The sequence below is a fragment of the Podarcis melisellensis genome (assembly GCF_964234715.1).
Source record: "Podarcis melisellensis genome assembly, chromosome: 10".
NCBI lineage: Eukaryota > Metazoa > Chordata > Lepidosauria > Squamata > Lacertidae > Podarcis > Podarcis melisellensis.
In genome coordinates this window covers 68091409-68109927 of record NC_138542.1, presented here as the reverse complement: position 1 = coordinate 68109927, position 18519 = coordinate 68091409, and the positions used below count along the sequence as shown (strand labels likewise).

At 47.5% G+C, this 18519-nt stretch overlaps 2 protein-coding genes across 2 annotated transcripts in view; both read left to right on the top strand.

Moving 5' to 3' along the window:
- The window catches only part of PODXL (podocalyxin like), a 74518-nt gene extending 60272 nt beyond the window's left edge, over positions 1-14246 (top strand). Inside the window, exons 5-8 of the mRNA XM_081927549.1 lie at positions 7393-7549; positions 9124-9185; positions 11725-11892; positions 13775-14246. Of these exons, the coding sequence (XP_081783675.1) occupies positions 7393-7549; positions 9124-9185; positions 11725-11892; positions 13775-13969 (582 nt within the window). The 3' untranslated portion in view covers positions 13970-14246. The remainder of the gene's footprint in view (positions 1-7392; positions 7550-9123; positions 9186-11724; positions 11893-13774) is intronic.
- The window catches only part of LOC309378777 (endonuclease domain-containing 1 protein-like), a 402039-nt gene that overhangs the window by 99597 nt on the left and 283923 nt on the right, over positions 1-18519 (top strand). The window lies entirely within an intron of this gene.

Genomic DNA, 18519 nt, shown 5'->3' with positions numbered 1-18519 from the left:
GGACCAGAGCACGCCAGGCACTTCTGTCTTCCACTGCCTCCCGCAGTTTGGTCAAATTCATGCTGGTAGCTTCGAGAACACTGTCCAACCATCTCGTCCTCTGTCGTCCCCTTCTCCTTGTGCCCTCCATCTTTCCCAACATCAGGGTCTTTTCCAGGGTTGCTATTGGTATATAAAGTCCTTAATGGCTTTGGCGCAGTTTACTTTGAGGTATTGCCTTGCCCAATATATGCCCAACCAACAGCTCCCATTTGAGGTAAAGATAAAGGGACCCCTGACCATTAGGTCCAGTCGTGGCCAACTCTGGGGTTGCAATGCTCATCTCGCTTTATTGGCCGAGGGAGCCGGCGTACAGCTTCCGGGTCATGTGGCCAGCAGGACTAAGCCGCTTCTTCGCACGGAAGAACGCCGTTTACCTTCCCGCTGAAGTGATACCTATTTATCTACTTGCACTTTGATGTGCTTTCGAACTGCTAGGTGGCCAGGAGCAGGGACCGAGCAACGGGAGCTCACCCCGTCGCGGGGATTTGAACCACCGACCTTCTGATCGGCAAGTCCTAGGTTCTGTGGTTTAACCCACAGCGCCACCCGCGTCACATAATCCCTGTTCTGCATTTGTAAGGACTCAATCTTTTCGTGTGGCATCACTTAACACTTTGGAACTCCCTGCCTGTTGACACCTGCCTTCACTATACTTTTCCCTTCAGGAAATGGCAAAGTTACAATGGTTTCCCTCGTTTGGCTAGGGACGCCCAAAATTGGGTGTGGAGTTGACATTTGCAAGGGAGCCTTTTTCTGGAAGTTTTCTTATTCTCCTCCAAACTCTGCCCTGATAGATAAAGAAGATAAGGAATCAGTGGGAGGGTGAGGGCGAAGCATGCCTCTTATTACCAGCTGTTTCTTATCACCAAATGCCCCTTATGCCAATTTGCCATCGTACCTCACGTGCGTCTTTAGCTGAGCTAAAGGCTGCTTAGTTCCAGCCTTAAACTTGTGGGAATCGCAGATTACAGTGGTACCTCTGGTTGCGAACGGGATCCATTCCGGAGGCCCGTTCGCAACGTGAAAAGCCCACAACCTGAAGCGCCGTATCTGTGCAGGTGCGTGGTGCAATTTGGCGCTTGTGCGCATGCGCAAAGCGCGATTTATCACTACTGTGCATGTGCAAGCGGCGAAACCCGAAAGTTAACCCCTTCCGGTAGCTCCAGGTCGCCGTGAGACACAATCTGAAAAAACGTAACATGAAGCAAACATAACATGAGATATTACTGTAAGATTCTCTCTTTCTTGGTGGGGGAGAGTTGTCTACTGAGCCGTTACTGTACCAACCCAGTCCGAAAACCCAGGAACCAAATTCCTGCTATAACTCCAACATGCTTGGGGTTTGACGTCTGACTGTTTGGGGTCAGTGTGGGGGGTTTTCTTCCTTCCACCCCACCCCAAACTCACTCTCTCTCTCTCTCTCTCTCTGATTCAGCATGTGTTTGGTGCTCGCTTTGTTGATTCAAGTGACATTACCTCATTCTGCGGAAGGGATGTTAGTTTTAGATTCCTGCTAGTGTGGGAATTCGATTAGCTCAGATTGTCCAGGCCTGTTAAGTCTCGCCAAAGAATGTGCAATGCTTGAAAGGCCATAGAGGGGTGCAAAGTGGATTTTGGGGGGGAGGAAGGGGTGGGGGAGGGTACCCCGTGAGTGAACCGGACTGGCCTCATCCAGTCGGCGCAATCCCAAAGGAAGCTTCAACAGCATTTATGTATGTGGCCACAGCAGCAAGGATTCTCTGTGCATAGAAATCGAAGGAGGAGAGAACATCTTCAAAGGGACAACGGTTGATGAAAATCTTGGAATATGCAGAGGTGGCAGAATTTAAAGCACTGACAAGAGAGACAAATTTAGAATGTTTTCAGGAAAACTGGAAGCCCTTTCTAGTCTATATAAAAAGGCTATTTCCCATACCTGAGGACCACGGCAGTGTAAGAAAATAGCAGAATGTATTAAGCAAACATGTTAGAGAGGAATAAATTAGACAAGAAGGAACCTTAAAATGTATCTATATGTCATTTGAGTTAGAAACATCGGTGCTGGCTGAGCAGGAAGTCTCTACTTTTGTTGCATTGGAATATACTGCATTTTTCCATGTATAAGACGGTGCTTTTTGCTAAGAAAAGATTAGGCAAAATTTGGATGTCGTCTTATTCATGGATAGTGAATGCAGGGGGGGGGCATGCGATTAATGGCGGCAGCAAGCAGGAGATTGGCAGTGGCAATTGGGCGGCCATTTGGAGGCTGCGGCGAGGTATGCGATTGGCAGTGGCTGTGGCAAGCGATCGGCAGTGGCGGGCAGGCGGGCGAGTGATTGGTGGAAGCGACCTCCCCCACCCCACCCCAAAAAAGCTAAACAACTTAATTTCTTAATTTTGGGTTAAAAAAAAATAGGGGTCATCTTATACAAGGGGGTATCTTATACACAGGAAAATACGGCAATTGTCGAGTAACAAATGTAACTTTCATGTATGGAAAAAAGAATAAAATGTTATTAAATAAAAAAGAGCAAAAACGCCCACTGTTCAGGAGAATCCTTTAAATAGTTGGTAGTAGCAATTCTGAGCATGCGCGAAGTGCTTTCCCTCATAAATCAATGAGAGAGAGAGAGAGAGAGAGAGAGAGAGAGAGAGAGAGAGAGAGAGAGAGAGAGAGAGAGAGACCTTTCCCACCCCTTTCCCATCCTGGTTTTCCTCAAACCCCCTTCCATCTCAGCCTGTCCTCTTCCAACCCCTTCTCCTTATCCTCACATTTTGTCCCTGAGCAGCTTTGTTTAAAATCCTAAACTGGCCACAGTGAGTCCGTTTTGACTGTGGAAAGGGAAAGGGATATGATCTAGATTTTATTTGATTTTATTGAGTGAGGGGAGGCAATGTTCAGGCACAGCTCTGTTCTCCTGGAGACCTTGACCCCCTCCCCTTTAACAATCCATCTTAACAATGCCGTTCCACGCCCAGGGACCGTTCCTTCCTGTCTGGCAGGCCGCGGCGTCCTGTCCCCGTCCCTTAGCACCTCCAAAGAGCCTTTCTCCAAATATTTAGACAAAGCAGTGAACAATCCAGGACATCGATTTCCCCCTTCGGCCTTACCCACCCACCCACCTAGGAAAAGAAAGGGAGAAAGAGCTTTGCTCTGCTTTCAGCTGCCTCAACTGGGGAGGAAGGACACCGACATTTTGCCCGCAGACGTAACTTGCTACCACATAAAGTGAGCTCTGCATTTGCAAAGAAAAAAAAACAATCTTTTAGTGTGGTCCCATCTATCTTTTGCAACTCCCAGCTTCTTAACATTACGCAGTTGCCTTGGTTGGTTCTGTGGTCGGTGCCTTCTTTGTATACCTACCCAGATAAATTTATGTGTATATTTATTTTGAAAACTATTCATTTATCTATTTTTTTTTATTACAATGGTACCTCAGGTTTCAGACACCTCAGGTTACAGACGCTTCAGGTTACAGACTCCACTAACCCAGAAATAGTACCTCGGGTTAACTACTTTGCTTCAGGAGGCCCCATTAGCTAAAGTGGTACCTCAGGTTAAGAACAGTTTCAGGTTAAGAACGGACCTCCAGAACGAATTAAGTTCTTAACCCAAGGTACCACTGTATTCTGTTAAATCTGCTGTTTCATATATATACACATTTTTATTGGGGGTTTTCTAACATATCATTTCCAACATAACTTCTTGTCGTATACAATATTTTAGACTTCCGTCAACACCTCTGATGATTTTCTGTTCTTTATCACTTATTCTGCATTTCTTAATTTCTCTATTACTCTTAATTATTATTAACTAATAATTCTCCTCATGGTCTTTCTTGCAATATTTCAAATAGTCATCCTTACAAAACTTCTTGCAATCCTACTAGCGTAATCCGTTCATTACAATTACTTTTCAAATAGTTCGTATATTTGCTCGAGTCTTCTAAGAATCTCTGGTCCCGCAAGTTTCGAATCCTTCCTGTTAATCCAGTTCTGCAGAGTCCATCAATTTCATCCGCCATTCTTCTTTCGTCGGTAATTCTTCTTGCTTCCATCTTTGTGCCAATACAGTGGTGCCTCGCAAGACGAAATTAATCCGTTCCGTGAGGCTCTTCGTATAGCGGTTTTTTCGTCTTGCGAAGCAAGCCCATTGACAGCTTAGCGGATTAGCGCTACAGCTGTCAAGCGGCTTCCAGCGATCAGCTGTTAAGCGGCTTATCAGCGGAACAGCTGATAAGCGGCTTAGCGGCTTTAAAAAAGGAAGAAAAAAGCGAAAAAAACCCGCGGGGGATGCAAGATTTTTTTCGTCTTGCGAAGCAACCCCATAGGGGAATTCGTTTTACGAAGCGCCTCCAAAACGGAAAACCCTTTCGTCTAGCGGGTTTTTCGTCTTGCGAGGCGTTCGTCTTGCGGGGCACCACTGTAATATTCTTGCTGCCATCACTGCATATAAAAACTTACAATTCTGTCTATTAATATCATCTTAAATCTGCTGTTTCAAACGTCTGTCTTGATCACTAGTTTGTACTGTTTTATGTAAACCACATAAGAGTTTAAAATCCTGCTAAATAAAAGAAATTGTGCAATCAAACAAAAAGGGGCCACTGCGAGAATAGAATGCCGGACTAAATGAGCCGCTATCCCTTGCGGGTTAAGACTGTGCCGTTTTAATGTGTCTAGGACACGGGTGGCGCTCTGGTCTAAACCACTGAGCCTCTTAGGCTTGCCGATCCGAAGGTTGGCGGTTCGAATCCCCACTGCGAAGTGAGCTCCTGTTGCTCTGTCCCAGCTCCTGCCAACCTGGCAGTTCGAAAGCACACCAGCGCAAGTAGATAAATAGGTACTGCTGAGGGGGGAAGATAAAAGGTGTTTCCGTGTGCTCCGATTTCCATCATGGTGTCCTGTTGCACCAGAAGTGGTTCAGTCATGCTGACCACATGACTAGAAAGCTGTCTGTGGACAAACACCGGCTCCCTTGGCCGGTAGGCGAGATGAGCGCCACAACCCCATAGTCGCCTTTGACTGGACTTAACCATCCAGGGGTCCTTTACCTTTTTAATGTGTCCAGATATTGTACATCAAGAGCCAGTGTGGTGTACTGGTTAAGAGCAGTGGACTCGTAATCTGGTGAACCGGGTTCGCTTCCCCACTCCTCCACATGCAGCTGCTGGGTGACCTTGGGCCAGTCACACTTCTCTGAAGTCTCTCAGTCTCACTCACTTCACAGAGTGTTTGTTGTGGAGGAGGAAGGGAAAGGAGATTGTTAGCCGCTTTGAGACTCCTTCAGGTAGTGATAAAGCGGGATATCAAATCCAAACTCCTCTTCTCCCTTGCTTCACTGTCATTGTAGGATCAATTGGCATCTCAGTTGCCACTAATTGATACGTCTGACAGGCTGTGGTTCTCGAGAGACATTGTAGTGCGCCTCAGGGGGTGAAGTCAAACCGGTGCGTCAGAAGCACCGAAGAGACCTCCCTGGGGCGCAAGCCTGGGCAAGTGTGCATGGAGGTCCAGACGACAAGACCCCTTTCTAGTCCTGCCTGATGGGGTCCAAAGATATTCCGCAAGGCAGTGGAGGGCGAGGATCCATTCTGACTTTACATTCTGACTTTCTGGCCTCTGTCCTGTATCCCTGAAAGAGCGTCTCCACCCCCATCGTTCAGCCTGGAGACAGAGGTCCAGTGCCGAGGGCATTTTGGCAGTTCCCTCACTGCGAGAAGTGAGGATACAGGGAACCAGGCAGAGGGCCTTCTCAGTGGCGCCTGCCCTGTGGAACGCCCTCCCTTCAGATGTGAAGGAAATAAGCAGCTGTCTTCTTTTTAAAAGACATCTGAAGGCAGCCCTGTTTAGGGAAGTTTTTAATATTTAATGCTTTATTGTTTTTAACACTTGATTGGAAGCCACCCAGAGTGGCTGGGGAAACTCAGCCAGATGGGCGGGGTATAAATAAATTATTATTATTATTATTATTATTATTATTATTATTATTATTACACGAAACAAGCATCCTTGGACCATTTCAGAACTGTAACTTCCTTGAGGCCAGGCTGTTACCATGTGGACGGAGGAAGGGAGAGTCGGGTTTATTGTGATACTGAGTGGGGATCCACGCCCTCTCTTGCATTCCTTTTTTAGGGGGCGGAAATGCGACCTTTGCAGGGGTGGCAGAAAGCAGCCCCTCCCTCGTCGCGCGAGGAGACCCTGTGGGAGTTACTATTCCTGTCGATCTCCCAGCTGCAGGCTTCGGATAAAGAATGGCAGGGGACCAGGCAGAGGGACAGAGGCCAAGCCTGACCTGGCTCGTGGTTTTGAAAAGAGGCAGTTTTTGAACTCCTCACTGCCTCCTGGACTAAGCAGCCTGAAGAACAAGGGGAGATATCACTGGAAAGCAGACCTTTCGCCCCCAGAAAGGTCACTTTGGTTCTGCTTAACACAGTGGTTAACACCGCTGGAGGCACACTCCATTGTCTCTCAATAATAATAATAATAATAATAATAATTTTATTATTTGTACCCCGCCCATCTGACTGGGTCACACCAGCCACTCTGGGAGGCTTCCAACAAAGATTAAAAATACATTAAAATGTCTCACATTAAAAACTTCCCTGAACAGGGCTGCCTTCAGATGTCTTCTAAATGTCAGGTAGTTGTTTATTTCCTTGACATCTGCTGGGAGAGTGTTCCACAGGGTGGGCGCCACCACCGAGAAGGCCCTCTGCCTGGTTCCCTGTAACTTCGCTTCTTGCAGTGAGGGGACATTAAGCTTTTAAAGTTTGATGTATTACTGTGTTTTAATATTTTGTTGGAAGCCACCCAGAGTGGCTGGGGACGCCCAGCCAGATGGGCGTGGTATAGATAATAAATTATTATTTATTATTATTATTATAAACAAGTTTAGATGGAAGCAATAATGGAGTACTGAATGGTATAGTTTTTGTAAAATATGCAGGGATTTATGATATGTAAAATGAACCATGGAAAGAGAAGAAGGGAAGTCATTGATATCTTAAGGATGTAAAATGAGTATTTCAAATTGCAAAACACAAAATTTAATAAAAAATTATATTTATATAAAAAAGAAAGGCTCACAGCATTAACATTGCGAGTCTTCTCATGCCATGCATTGGAAAGAAGATTTTCCTGCGGCAGCTAGGAGACTGGAGAGCTGCTACAGTCACTTGGAGGCTTCTCATTCCATTGATTCCCCGCCCCGGTTTCTGTGTGAACCCCACACTTTTCTCTCCTTTGAAGATCATGATTGACGTTGCCCCCGTGTTAGGAAACGATTCCCACCAGGGTGGCAGCCGACAGCAAGTCTGCCCTAGGCAAAGCCCTAACCGTGGCGAATTTTGTTTTTCCTTTCTACAGAACAGTTTGGAGAAGAGCGCCGCGAAGGAGCTTCTCTTGAATGTCCTCTGCAAAGCGGTGAAGCCCACCTTCAACCAGAGCCGGGATGGGTGTTTGGCCAGGCTGGCTTCCAAAGACGACCCCAAGTACTTGGCTGTCCTCGAGGTGGCTGTGTTGAGTAGGTACCACATGCTTTGTTGGGAGCCCCTAGGGCAGCTTTCGCTAATCTGACACCCTCCAAATGTGCTGGCTGCAGCTGTGGTCCAGAACATATGGAGTGCCACTGGGATGATGATGTTTTCCCGTGAGTAAGAACTAGGAACTTACATACCTGTTCTCTGCTGCCCTGGTAGTTGCAGACCAGTCTAATAATAATAATAATTTGTTGTTGTTGTTGTTGTCTAGTCGTTTAGTTATGTCTGACTCTTCATGACCCCATGGACCAGAGCACGCCAGGCACTCCTGTCTTCCACTGCCTCCCGCAGTTTGGTCAAAATCATGCTGGCAGCTTCAAGAACACTATCCAACCATCTCATCCTGTGTTGTCCCATTCTCCTTGTGCCCTCCATCTTCCCCAACATCAGGGTCTTTTCCAGGGAGTCTTCTCTTCTCATGAGGTGGCCAAAGTATTGGAGCCTCAGCTTCAGGATCTGTCCTTCCACTGAGCACTCAGGGCTAATTTCCTTAAGAATGGAGAGGATTGATCTGCTTGCAGTCCATGGGTCTCTCAAGAGTCTCCTCCAGCACCATAATTCAAAAGCATCCATTCTTCGGTGATCAGCCTTCTTTGTGGTCCAGCTCTCACTTTATTATTTGTATCCCGCCCACCTGGCTGGGTTTCCCCAGCCACTCTGGGTGGCATCCAACCAAAGATTAAAAATACATTAAAATGTCACACATTAAAAACTTCCCTGAACAGGGCTGCCTTCAGATGTCTTCTAAATGTCAGGTAGTTGTTTATCTCTTTGACATCTGATGGGAAGGTGTTCCACAGGGCGGGCACCACTACCGAGAAGGCCCTCTGCCTGGTTCCCTGTAACTTCGCTTCTCGCAGTGAGGGAATCACCAGAAGGCAGTTCCCTCATTGCGAGAAGCAAAGCTACAGGGAACCAGGCAGAGGGCCTTCTCGGTAGTGGCGCCCACCCTGTGGAATGCCCTTCCAGCAGATGTCAAAGCGATAAACAACTACCTGACATTCAGAAGACATCTTAAGGCAGCCCTGTTCAGGGAAGTTTTTAACATGTGATATTTTATTGTATTTTTGGTTTTTATGGAAGCCGCCCAGAGTGGCTGGGGAGGCCCAGCCAGATGGGTGGGGTATAAATAATAAATTATTATTATTATTATTATTATTATTATTATTATTATTATTATTATTACCACTCTGGCGAGACAGTCTGTGGGCAGGTAGGGTCTCATGCTGCATACCAGATGGAGCTGGTAGACAGCCGCCCTGGATACAGAATTGACCTGTGCCTCCATGGACAGCTGTGAGTCCAGAATGACTCCCAGGCTGCACACCTGCTCCTTCTGGGCCACAGTTACCCCATTCAGGACCAGGGAGTCCCCCACACCAGCCCACAGGAAACCTGTTGCCCAACGTTGGACCCGAACCCGCGACCCCAAGGTAGAGAGCCTCATGCTCTTAACGACTGAGCCGAGTGTGTTGCTATTCCACACAGTTTTCTGCACCGCCTTAAAAAGGTAAATAAATAGTTTCTATTCTCCTCACCTTTTGTTTCCTTCTGTTAGCAAACTCTGCGGATAAGGAGCTGTTTGAGTCTTTGGCGGCGAAGATGGAAGAGCTGGAAAAGGTAAGGAGGATGTTTGAGGAAGTCCCATTCCTTCTGTGTGTCGCCTCTTCAGTCCAGCATCTTCAGATCTTTTGCTTGAACTGTTGCTTGGCAACCGGCCGTCGCCAACTGGGGTTCAAGGACAGCACTTCAGTGTCTGTTAGGATGAAGGATGCTTTGCTGAGTGATTGTCTGAAGGAGGCATGGAAGCAAAGCAGTTGCCCAGATATGATACGATAATCTTTATTGTCATTGCTCTCTACAGAACAATGAAAAATCTACATCATACATTCAGAAACCCACAAGCCTGCTATCCCAGCCTGGTTAGCCCCCTAAAAACTCTGATACCCCATAATTAAATACAATATACTCCCACAGAGACCTTACACTGCGTTTAAAACCAAAATCGTATTTGGGTAGAAACTGTTTCTCAGGGAGCTAGTCCTAGTCTTTATAACCCTGTACCTTCTTCCAGAAGGCAGAAGCTGAAAGAGATCATTTCCAGGGTGCGGCTTAGTCCTGCTGGCCACATGACCCGGAAGCTGTACGCCGGCCAATAAAGCGAGATGAGCGCCGCAACCCCAGAGTCGGTCACAACTGGACCTAATGGTCAGGGGTCCCTTTACCTTTTTAAGCCCTGTGAAATTAATGGACCTAGCTCATGTTTGTCAATTTCAGTGGGCCTACACTTGAGCAAAACTTAGTTGAATAACCCCCAATGGCGTTTCTCCCCTCCTCTCCACACACACTTAAAAATGAAAAAGAGCCTTATTTATTTATGCAAGGCTCTCTCGCTCCAGTCATTTTGTCCTGCGGGGTGGGTTAGTCCGAGAGGCAGTGCCTGGCCCCAGGTCACCAACTGAGCTTCAGGGCTGAGTGTCAATTTGAACACAGGTCTCCCCAAGTCCCAGTGCCACGCTCTTCACTGCTGCACCCATTGCAACTGCTCATGCAGCAACCACAGCAGACCCCCTCCATCACGTTTGCATTTCCTGGGCCAGGATGCCCTGGGAACAAGGCACATTCTGTCCCTTCCTGCTGGTCAAGGAAACGCAGCTGGCACAGTGGAGAGCCTTGATGGGGTCATTGTGTGAGCAACCACAATAGACTTTTTTTTAAAAAAATGTGGCGAACACAGTAACCACCCTTCAGTCATCTCATCTTCTAAGTCAGATGATCAGCCTGATTTTTTATTTAATAATGTTTGAAAAGTCTTTTAAGGGACATGCCCCCGCTGTCTCCTGAAAGTAGTAAAATCCCACTCCCTCTAGGGAGTAACACTCCTGAAAATTGTATTTATTCATTGCATTTATATGCTAGCTTTCTCTCCAGGAAGCTCCAGTTGGTTCTCCCCCTCAGTGTCCAATTTAGGGTGGTGGTGACTGCACACAGGGTGCCAATCCAAGGGGGCGCATAATCATCATCATCATCATCATCTCTCTAATACTTCAGAAATTAGAGTAAATGAGTTACAATTAAGTAAGAAAAACAGCAGCAACCAGGACAGGACACGACAGATTCAGTAAAATATAATAATAATAATAATAATAATAATAATAATAATAATAATAATAATAATAATAATATAATAATGATGATGATGATGATGATGTTTAGTCGTTTAGTCGTGTCCGACTCTTCGTGACCCATGGACCAGAGCACGCCAGGCCCTCCTGTCTTCCACTGCCTCCCGCAGTTTGGTCAAACTCATGCTGGTAGCTTCGAGAACACTGTCCAACCATCTTGTCCTCTGTCGTCCCCTTCTCCTTGTTCACTCCATCTTTCCCAACATCAGGGTCTTTTCCAGGCAGTCTTCTCTTCTCATGAGGTGGCCAAAGTAATAGAGCCTCAGCTTCAGGATCTTTCCTTCCAGTGAGCACTCAGGGCTGACTTCCTTCAGAATGGAGAGGTTTGATCTTCTTGCAGTCCATGGGACTCTCAATAATAATAATAATTTGTTATTTATACCCCGCCCATCTCGCTGAGTTTCCCCAGCCACTCTGGGCGGCTTCCAATCGAGTGTTAAAAACAATACAGCATTGTACTGTAAAAGAGGAGGGTCCCACAAAACAAAGATAACTGATGAGCGTTTGCAGCGCTCTTCCAGAGCTGTACGAGGAAGATGCTAAATGCACCAACGTGGAGCGGGCTTTTCATAATTTAGGGGTTTCCATAGAGAAAATCCCCTCCCAGGCCATTATCCCCCATGCTTCCAAGGGCAGGAACCAGACACAGAGCCCCTCTGCCCATCTTAGGAAGGTCAGTAGCCATGCAGATGGCATTTCAGATATTGGGGGCTTAAGTCTTTTAGGGATTTAATCACCTTGAATCGGGCCATGGGACAAAGTGGCCACCAGCGTAGGTTTTTGGAAACAGGGCTTTTGCTGTCTTGGAACCCTGGCCAGTAATTTGGCCGCGGCGTTTTTGCGCCCGTTGACGTTTTCAGGTAAGTCTCCAAGGGCAGGCCCACGTAGCTTGCATTGCAGTAGCCCAGCCAATGCCCCTCTCTCCGTGGCGACTCCCCTGCTCCCAGCCATTCACCCCCCTCTTCCTTTGACAGATTGGCGTGAAGAACATCACCCACGGCGGCAGGAGCAGGGACCCCGACATAGAGGACCGCTTCAGCATGCCCCTGATCATCACGATTGTCTGCATGGCTGCCTCTCTGCTACTTGGCGCTGCCATCTATGGCTGCTGCCACCAGCGCCTCTCCCAAAGGAAGGACCAGGTAAACGGGCGTTTTGCGCCATTAAAACGGACCTTGCAGGAGTTGTAGGGCCAAGCTTCACACCCCCCAACCCATGAGTTATCCGCTCTGAGCCAGGGTCATAGTTGTCAAGCGTCCCTTATTAGGCGGGACAGTCCCTTATCCCAGCGCCATGTCCCGCTGCTGTCCCTTATTGATGATGTCCCTTAAATCAGCTACTGAAGGCAATGGGGCCCTTTCTATGTCCAGCTGTCCTTTGTCAACAACAAATTGTTGCTGTTTTTTTGTGTTGAATATATGCTATATGGTAATTTATGGACCTAATAGGTATCTAAAGCCATTTGCACGCAACAAAATATGTGTTTTATCAAAGTAATTGTTGATCCCTTATTTTGGCTGCTGATCCCTTATTTTCGAGGCTGCTGGTCCCTTATTTTCAAATCTGTAAGTTGACAGCTATGGCCGGGGTCTCCCATATCCCACTTCATTTGCAGACATTGACAGTGCTCACCCTAACCCTCTGCATTGCAGAGTGTCAATTTTGGGTGTCAGTAGCCTATCTGCCACAATTCGCAATGCGTCAGTGAAACAAAACAGCTCAGGCCCCGTGAGCGCAGCAGCTCTTCCCAGTAGGTTTTGCCCCAATGGACAGTGGCGAGGACCAAAAGTCTCTGCCTTTCCAGAGTCGTCTCCTCACCTGGGTCTTTCCCAAGCAATCTGAGACTCATGTGCTGCCAAACACAGCAATTCTTTCCAAGAATATCAGGACAAAAGGAATGAGGAGGTGGAAGGGGAACAGTTTTCATAGAATCATAGAGTTGGAAGAGACCCCAAGGGCCATCGAGTCCAACCCCCTGCCGAGCAGGAAACACCATCAGAGCACTCCTGACATATGGGTGTCAAGCCTCTGCTTAAAGACCTCCAAAGAAGGAGACTCCGCCACACTCCTTGGCAGCAAATTCCACTGTCGATCAGCTCTTACTGTCAGGAAGTTCTTCCTAATGTTTAGGTGGAATCTTCTTTCTTGTAGTTTGGAACCATTGCTCCGTGTCCGCTTCTCTGGAGCAGCAGAAAACAACCTTTCTCCCTCCTCTATGTGACATCCTTTTATATATTTGAACATGGCTATCATATCACCCCTTTTATTAACAAATAAACAGCAGGCATGCAAAGCATAAACTAAAACATACCCGACAAGGGCTACCCAATCTCCCCTTCAGCTGCCCGGAGCCCCAGGTAGAGCAGCAGGAGAAAGACCCCGACTGTCGGTCTCCCAGCATCAGGGCCTTTGATCTGGGCAGAAGCTCTCTGGGCCCCTCCCACCTATGACTTTTATAGCCTGCCTTGATGTAATCAAGTGCACCGGGCATTACTCATGATTAGCCCAGGACCCTGAGATGGAACTAATACAGAGCGGCTGAGAGTCTCCCACTACCTGCAGCCGGGTATCCAGCCAGTGTTTTTCCGTGCGCTCTGGCTTCTCTCACGGGGTCCCGTTGCACCAGAAACGGTTTAGCCATGCTGGCCACATGACCCAGAAAGCTGTCTGTGGACAAACACCGGCTCCCTTGGCCGGTAAGCGAGATGAGCGCCACAACCCCATAGTTGCCTCAGCTTCAGGATCTGTCCTTCCAGTGAGCACTCAGGGCTGATTTGTTTCAGAATGGATAGGTTGTGTCTTCTTGCAGTCCATGGGACTCTCAAGAGTCTCCTCCAGCACTATAATTCAAAAGCATCAATTCTTCGGTGATCAGCCTTCTTTATGGTCCAACTCTCACTTCCATACATCACTACTGGGAAAACCTTTACCTTTACCTTACTGCAACTCTAAGGTTTCAGCTTTTTTCAGTCCCTGTTCATATGTCTCCTACCCAACCCCCAACCCCCGGTCCCCGCCTTACAGCAGCGCCTGACCGAGGAACTTCAGACGATGGAGAACGGTTACCACGACAACCCGACCCTGGAGGTGATGGAGACCTCCTCGGAGATGCAGGAGAAGAAGGTCAACCTGAACGGGGAGCTTGGAGACAGCTGGATCGTCCCCATGGACAGCATAACGAAAGAGGATCTGGAGGACGAAGAGGACACACATTTATAATTGTTTGGGGCTTTCTGTTTCGTTTTTTAAAGAGAGAAGAAACTTTGTGCTAAGCAAAAATTTCGAAAACACGGAAAACTCAATACTTGCAGCCACAAGTGCCGACATGCAGAAGGAGCCTGGCGGTTATTGGGTGAGAGGATTTGCCAAGGGGGTGTCTGCCGTGGCCAAATCCTTTTTGTTTTGTTTGTTTGGTTTTGTTTTTCTAAAATCCCATTAGCTTTCTAAGCAAATTCTATGTCTTGGTGTGTATATGTGTACATATATATATATTTTTAATGACTGTGCCTCCTATTTAAGTGTTGAGCAGGGCAGACAGAAGATTCTCCCGCTCCCTTCCCCCCCCCTCCAGATGCCAAGGGACCATGAGAGCAAGGCTGGATGTACTGCTCATTTTAACAGGAGCCAAGGTTATAGTCCTCATGGCTGCAGAGAACAAGGTGGGAGCGCCTGTTCAGAGGACAGAGTTGGAGCTTAACTTCTGCCGTTTGCAGACAGCTTGACAAGGCATCGCTCCCTCACGGTTAGCGGCCGCAGGGGGGCGCATTATGCAAAAACTCAACCAGATATGCAAAACCCAAGGTGCATTGGGCTCTGGCGCACAGGAGACTCTGAATATTGGCAACAGGGCACAGCTAAAAAAGGCTGTCTCTCTCTACCTGCCCCACCCCAGGTCGTCCTATCACTCCACTTGCTTTCTCCATGCATTAAAAAACATTCTCCCGATCTTCGTAGGTCAGGATCAGGCCATTAACTAGCCCGTTCCAGTAGGTAAGCATTTTTCTACAGCTGGCCCTCAGTGAATATGTGCCAGCCATGCAAGGAAGATTCAGGTTTTTCTGTTTTTTGCATTCTTCCTGTAGAATGCAAATTTGGGGCCGGGGTTTTTGTGTGTGCAAGAATGAAGCACCGCAAAACCCAAATGGGCTACGACTGGAGCATTAGCCCAGCGGCACAACTTCAGATTTCAGGAAAGAGATTTGTATGCAGGAACATAGGAGCTGCCTTAAATACTTGACTAGAAGACACTGGGCTCATGTAGCGCAATACTGTTCTACACTGGCCGGCAGTGATTCTCCAGGGTTTGACCAGTTTTACCTGGAGATGCGGGGCATCGCACCTGGGACGTTCTGCATGCAACAAGGTTTATAGGCCCACTTTGAAAACTGTTCCAAGGCTAAATATCAAAAAGAAAAACAGAGGGGAGGATATAATTTGCATTGAGCTAAAGGAATCAGCATTAATCTGCGCACTCCCCCTTCCAAGAGGGAGGCGGGTGGTGCTGTGGGTAAAACCTCAGCGCCTAGGACTTGCCGATCGTATGGTCGGCGGTTCGAATCCCCGCGGCAGGGTGCACTCCCGTCGTTCGGTCCCAGCTCCTGCCCACCTAGCAGTTCGAAAGCACCCCTGGGTGCAAGTAGATAAATAGGGACCGCTTACCAGCGGGAAGGTAAACGGCGTTCCGTGTGCTGCGCTGGCTCGCCAGATGCATCTTTGTCACGCTGGCCACGTGACCCGGAAGTGTCTGCGGACAGCGCTGGCTCCCGGCCTCTAGAGTGAGATGAGCGCACAACCCTAGAGTCTGTCAAGACTGGCCCGTATGGGGTACCTTTACCTTAAAGGAATCAGCATTAATCTGCGCACTCCCCCTTCCAAGAGCATCTCATGTTTTTTGCTTAATAATAGCTATAGCAATATTTGGTCAATCCAGGTGAAACAGCCACCTGTTGCTTTTATTGAAAGAGAAGGAAGGTGGAGGGTTTTGTGCCTTTGACATGCATGGTTGATCCATAAACCCATTTAATGGTGCAATTTAGGGTGTAAAGCTACTGAGTGAGCTAACTTGCATGTGCAATAGGGGATCTTAGCTGTGGGGTCTGAAACAGTGGAACGTTTGCAAAGGGAAGCTTGTATCTCTGTGGAAAGGGAATTGCCCCAAAGCCTCGTTCAGCTCTTTCATGCTCCCAAATTTGCCCTTTTTTGAAAAAATACCACATTGTTCTTGCCATGCTTTGGAAAGCATGACCTTTCCAAAACGCCGATTAATTTAAGCCTAGTTATTGGATTTCATAATCATCAAAAGAGATGTTCTTAAGGACTTTACACAAATCGCCGTGGGCAGAAGGCACCAACCCTACAACTGTTCAGAAGCTATCATAAGTTGCTTTTTCGTCTCCTTGCACATTTGATACAGGAAAGTTGTCGAGAACATCTCATCATGCTTTTCGAGATAAGTTATAGGAATGGAAACAGCTAAAAAAAGAGAGAGACCCCGTCATAGTCCTATTCAGAAGGCAAAGATTAAGGATGAGATAAAACATGCCTTAAGTCCCATTAATAAATGACAATGTGATGGCTTTTGATGAATCTGCCCCTTTGTCTTCCCTCAGCTGCGGGACCTCTGAGGAGAGACAAAGGGAAGATGGGTGGATCCTTCGATATTTCCTTCCCTCCCTCTTTTTTAAAAGCAGATTTATGACAGCTGTTTGGATTGTATCTTAGGTCAAATATAGCTTTGGAACCCGCCGTCAAAAATCCGTAGGTTCCTAATCCATTTGAACAGAAACTCCCAAACATTGGCAAAGCCCCATTCCCTGGGCAGGAGATGTAAATTTAGAGGCTGTAAATTTAGAGTCTCTTACTGGCCCGGCTTGAGTCCGGCGCAGGAGGAAGGAAGCGTTCAAATGTCAAGAGTGCTCAGTTCTTGCATCGTCCTGTATCGGCCCAGGGAGATTCCAGGAAAAAGGGGATTCTAGCAGCTCCTATTAAATACCTTGCCTTTGCAGAAAAGATCAGCGTAACATTTTCCTATCTTCATCGATAAATACTAGAGTGACTGTGTGTGGCTGTGCCACACTGATTTATTATTTTTAAAGAAACTATTCCTGGCATACTGCTATAGCCATAAGAAAATTAATGTTGTCTTGTACGCTCACACCAAGGTCTCTTCTTAAGAGAATGGCAACTGGAAGCTTTGAGGGGGCCATATATGGCAATACGTCCCCTGATCCCAAACTCTGCCTCCATCACTCGCTCACTCTTCCCGTTCCAAGCAAAGGGATTCTGAGACCCTTGTTTCTTAGTGCACGGCTGGATGGAGAGGAACCTGTTCTCTTCAGCCAGGTGTGTCAAGAGGTATAATAATAATAATAATTTATTACTTATACCCCACCCATCTGGCTGGGTTTCCCCAGCCACTCTGGGCGGCTTCCAACACAATATTAAAATACAGTAATGCCTCAAACATTAAAAACTTCCCTTAGCAGGGCTGCCTTCAAATGTCATCTAAAAGTCTGGTAGTTCTTGTTCTCTTTGACATCTAGTGGGAGGCCGTTCCACAGGGCAGGTGCCACTACCGAGAAGGCCCTCTGCCTGGTTCCCTGTAACTTGGCTTCTCGCAGGGAGGGAACCGCCAGAAGGCCCTTGGTGCTGGACCTCAGTGTCCGGGTAGAACGATGGGGGTGGAGACGCTCCTTCAGATATACTGGACCGAGGTAGTGATGGCATGGGGGAGATCAGAGTGTATTTGTGCGCAGCCCAGATCTTTCAAGTGGGTATGAGCTCTGGACTGGGGCAGTGACATCAGTAGCCCACTTACTTCACCCTCCAGAGAAAGCGTCGTTTCCCCAACAAAGCAGCCAAAGCTAATGTGTCCCTCCAGGTGTTGCAAGACTACAACTCCCATCATCCCTGACCATTGCCCTTGCAGGCTGGGGTTGATGGGAGCTAGAGTCCAGCAGATGTGCCACTGGTTTATCTCCTAGCTGGTACTGGCACCCGACTTGTCTCGAGAGACAATGGAGTGCACTTCTGGGGGTGAAGTCAAACCGCTGTGTTAGCCGCACCAAAATGACCTCCCCAGGACGCAAACCTGAGCAGTGTGCATGGAGGTCATGGGCTACCCAGATGACAAGAAGCCCACCCTCAGGCTGGCTGATGTGGTCCAAAGGTCATAGAAACATAGAATTGTAGTGTTTTTTGGGGGGGACCAAGGGTCATCTAGTCCACCGCCCCCAGCAATAAAAGGTGCAGCAATAAAACAGCTCGCACATTTGCAAAGCTGAGCAGGATTTGGCATAGTTTCACATTGGATGTGTTGAGATTCCTGTATCGCATAGGGTTGCACTCTTTGTTTTTATGAGTCTCCATCCTTAGAGGAGAGCCTTCCCATTGTATTATGTGCCTTGGGAGCAGCTGTGGTGCACATTAAGGGCAAAGGGCTCCACCAAAGGACCAAGGGCACTTTGCTATTGTCACCATGGAAACGGAGGGCGTTAGAGAGTCCTTTGCCTGTTTGTCAGATCTGCAGAGTAAGTCAAGAGATCAGGGATCAGCTTACAACCCTTCTTTTTAATATAACGTAGAGCAGACCTATTCAAACAATCAAAAAATATGCACCTCTTTCTAATATTGGGTCAGGGGGACAAAATACTAAAGTATTGCAAATAGATTTTCCCCCAGTTACTAGTCTGTGGAGATATAAGACAATCTGAAGGGGACGGGGGGCAGGAGAATAGAATTTCTTGTCACTTCCCCAATTTTCTTCCTCT